The sequence below is a fragment of the Mus pahari genome, chromosome 7 (genome assembly GCF_900095145.1).
Source record: "Mus pahari chromosome 7, PAHARI_EIJ_v1.1, whole genome shotgun sequence".
Taxonomy (NCBI): domain Eukaryota; kingdom Metazoa; phylum Chordata; class Mammalia; order Rodentia; family Muridae; genus Mus; species Mus pahari.
Genome location: NC_034596.1, coordinates 65,297,499 through 65,300,897, shown reverse-complemented (window position 1 = coordinate 65,300,897; position 3,399 = coordinate 65,297,499). Strand labels below are relative to the sequence as shown.

General features: G+C 51.1%; 1 protein-coding gene across 2 annotated transcripts in view; it reads left to right on the top strand.

Annotated features, from left to right (window-relative positions):
• The window catches only part of Cdkl1 (cyclin dependent kinase like 1), a 46,848-nt gene continuing 43,449 nt past the window's right edge, over positions 1–3,399 (top strand). Inside the window, exons 1-3 of one of the 2 annotated variants that reach the window (XM_029540851.1) lie at positions 1–193; positions 317–401; positions 1,052–1,338. In XM_029540851.1, coding sequence (XP_029396711.1) covers positions 1,171–1,338 — 168 coding nt within the window. In that variant the 5' untranslated portion in view covers positions 1–193; positions 317–401; positions 1,052–1,170. Of the gene's footprint in view, positions 194–316; positions 402–618; positions 673–1,051; positions 1,339–3,399 lie in introns of those variants that run through there. The other variant, XM_021202430.2, reaches the window with a different exon arrangement.

Genomic DNA, 3,399 nt, shown 5'->3' with positions numbered 1-3,399 from the left:
CCCGGGTTGGCCAGGTTTCACATCGTGTGTTTTCTCTGCTGAAGTCCTGCCGCCAGCGCACAAGCACAAGCGCCTAGCATAGGGGTTGGAAGGGCTGACAAAATGTAGAGGCTGTCTGTGCGATCCTTGTTTCAAGATTTCCTGCATCCATCAACTGCCACGGTCACTGTGCTGAAACAGGTTCAATAAGAAGGTGATTGGGGAAAGAGTCAAGACAATCAAGGCAGGCTCTGCACCGCCAAGACCACACTACATGGGAGGGAAGGCCATCCCGCCTCCCTCTATTGCCTCACTCTCTCTCATTCATTTTTCGAAGCTGCAGCACCGAGCAGGACCCACGCAATTGCTGTCCTTCGGGGTTCACAGGCAAGGAAGGGACACCAAGGAGTGGGCGTTGTAAGGTATGGACCTGGCTACCCTAGCTCGAGCAGGCTGCTAGGACAGCCTGGGTGCAGGCGTTCTCCCTGCAGACGCTCCATGCAGTGACTTCCATGATCCAAACCCTCCGGATCTGCAGCGCGGGGTCAGGGACCCTGCCAAGTGGCTGCGGGGACAGCTGGGCGGAGGGCGGCCCCGCCCAACAGGCGCGGTTCCCATGGGGATCGCAGCAGCGACCCAGCGGAGCTGCAGGCTGCAGTGCTCGAGCAGGGCCGAGAGGCGCCGGGAGTCAGGGTGGGAGGTCCCCACAGTCCCTGCAGTTTCCGCAGTCCCCGCGGGCCCGGTTGCCCAGCCGGTGTCCTCTTCCGGAGGGAATTGAGACCCGAAACTAGAACCGGGGAAGCCCTTCGCCTTCCTGGTGCTCCAGCCAGCTCAAGTGTCTTAGATCGTATGAACCATAACGTTAAAAAGATAGATTATCTTACAGCTCGGCTCGTTTTTGGATGCTGGCTACATCTTTAGCTCAAGGGAATGAAAGCGACAACTGAAATTAGGTCACCCATGGCAGCCACCTGTAGGCTCCCAGCCTTGACCGCGATGTCATTACTGGGTGGGGGTGGAGTCCACACCTGGCTGGTCCTTATACTTTAACTCGCGCCCTTGTTTTCTCTAGATCCCGGACGACAGCCCTTACTTGATGAGGCTCGAGAGCGGTCGGTTCTCTTATTTCATAAGGGACCTTTAAAAACTATATGAAAATCCGTTCTCAAGGAGACTTGCTCCTCCTCTGTAATGGAAAAATACGAAAAAATTGGAAAGATTGGAGAAGGCTCCTATGGGGTAGTGTTCAAGTGCAGAAACAGGGACACGGGTCAGATCGTGGCCATCAAGAGGTTTCTGGAAACCGAAGATGACCCTGTCATAAAGAAAATCGCCCTTCGAGAAATCCGCATGCTCAAGGTAGCTGATTTGCTTTTTCTGTGTTAGATAGATGCTGTGGGCTGAGGCTCTGCCCTCTTCCCTCACAGCCTTTGTCTTCATTAGCACAAATCTGGAGTCTGTGAGTCTGTGCGTAGAGAACGGATTATGTAAGAGTAAGAAGGTGGAGGGGAGAGGTACAGGGCTCTCTAGGCGTCAACTACAGACAGTCTTTTCACGGGTCCCTGAGAAGCAGAATTTAAAACAACTCAACTTTGCTAGAGTTCTTGAGCTTTGAGCTTCTAGCTTGTTTCCATTTCGTATTTTTAACCCATTGTCCTGTTTTCTTGGGCTATATATGCATCTGTATATGTGTGTTTCACGCACGTGTGCATAAGTGTGTGTGCGTGCGTGTGTGTGCGTGCGTGTGTGTGTGTGCGTGCGCGCTCGCGCGCGCACGCGCACACTTTACATATATAAGACATGGGCATTTGGAGCCGGGCGTGGTGGCGCACGCCTTTAATCCCAGCACTTGGGAGGCAGAGGCAGGCGGATTTCTGAGTTCGAGGCCAGCCTGGTCTACAAAGTGAGTTCCAGGACAGTCAAAGCTATACAGAGAAACCCTGTCTCAAAAAACCAAAAAAAAAAAAAAGACATGGGTATTTGGAGGCCAAAGGTTAACACTAGCCATCTTCCTCAACCATTTTCCCCCTTGTATATAGAAACAGTGTCTCACTAGAACCCAGAACCTAAGGACTGCTACCAGTGTTCTCCAGGATCTAGCACTGGGATTGCAAGTAGACGGCTGCCCTCCGGCAGCATTTATGTGAGTGTTGGGATCTAAGCTTCCGTCCTTGGACAAAGGTGTTCATTACAAGATAAAAGTGTGATCCCTCTTATTCTGGAAAGAGGCTTCTCTGAATTTCTCAGAGGTGATGCTGCTGCTGCTGCAGGATGAGGCAGGCTATGGATGGCTCCCGTGGGGAGCAACTGTGCTTCAGAAAGTGTGGTCTCAGTGTTCTGTCCTGCCTTGCTACACAGTTAGGGAAGGGCAACCCCATCATCCGTGGAGGCCGGGGGGGGGGGGTCCGTGGGGGGCGGTTAAACCATTAGGCTGTGCTCTTTGTCTTGCTCCTCATCTCCCTTTTCTCCAGGCCTCTCTAGAAATCCTTTCACATGGATCAAATGTGTGGAGCTATGTCTAGATGAGGACCATGGGTGGGAAGCAGCAACGCTGGGTGAATTACCACAGACCGCTAACAAGAAAGTTCCCGTCTAGTTCCCGTCTTGGGTTTCGAGGTGTTCATAACTTTCAGGTTGTTGTCTGTTCTGAGAAGACCCTGGCCAAGTGTCTGAGTGGATGATGCTCTCAGAAGGGGTGAACTCAAATGTCTGTGCCAGTCCCCAACTGGGCTCCTCTGCCGACTCACCTCCACACAGTCAGTATTGTGCTCTGCTCTCGTGAACCATTGACCATGTCTGCTCTCTCAGTAGAAGCGATAGTTGCATCATTATTATCAATATTATTACTGCTTTGTGGTGTTAAGGATTGAACCCAGAGCCTTTATCAAATTAACGAAACCTTCTCTCACCAAGGCACATTCCCAGTCTTCAATGGGTTGATTTACTCAATAATAATAAGAAGAATAAGAATAATAGGCTAGAAAGATGGCTCAGTGCATAAATGTGCCCGCCACCAAGCTGATAGCCTCAGTTTGATCCCTTGATCTTACATGATAGGAGAGAATCGATTCCTCCAAGTTGTCCTCTGACCTCCATGATACACAGGAACACCTGTGTGTTCCATTCACCAAAATAAAAACAAATGCAAATTTTTAGAAACCGTGTCCCTAGGAGCACGGTGGCTGTCCTCTCTTTGGCTCAGAGAATGTCCTCTCCGACCTCTCAGCATGGGTACCTGTATCTCAGCACGGGTACCTGTGTCTCAACACGGGTACCTGTGTCTCAGCACATTTTATCATCACTGTGTTTCCAGGTGTAGCTCCCCGAGTTTCTCATTCCAAGTCAATGCTAACTGAGAGAATCAAGACCCCCAGGTTGACCTCTGACCCCACAGTGCTCTGTAGCAACTGTGTGTTCACT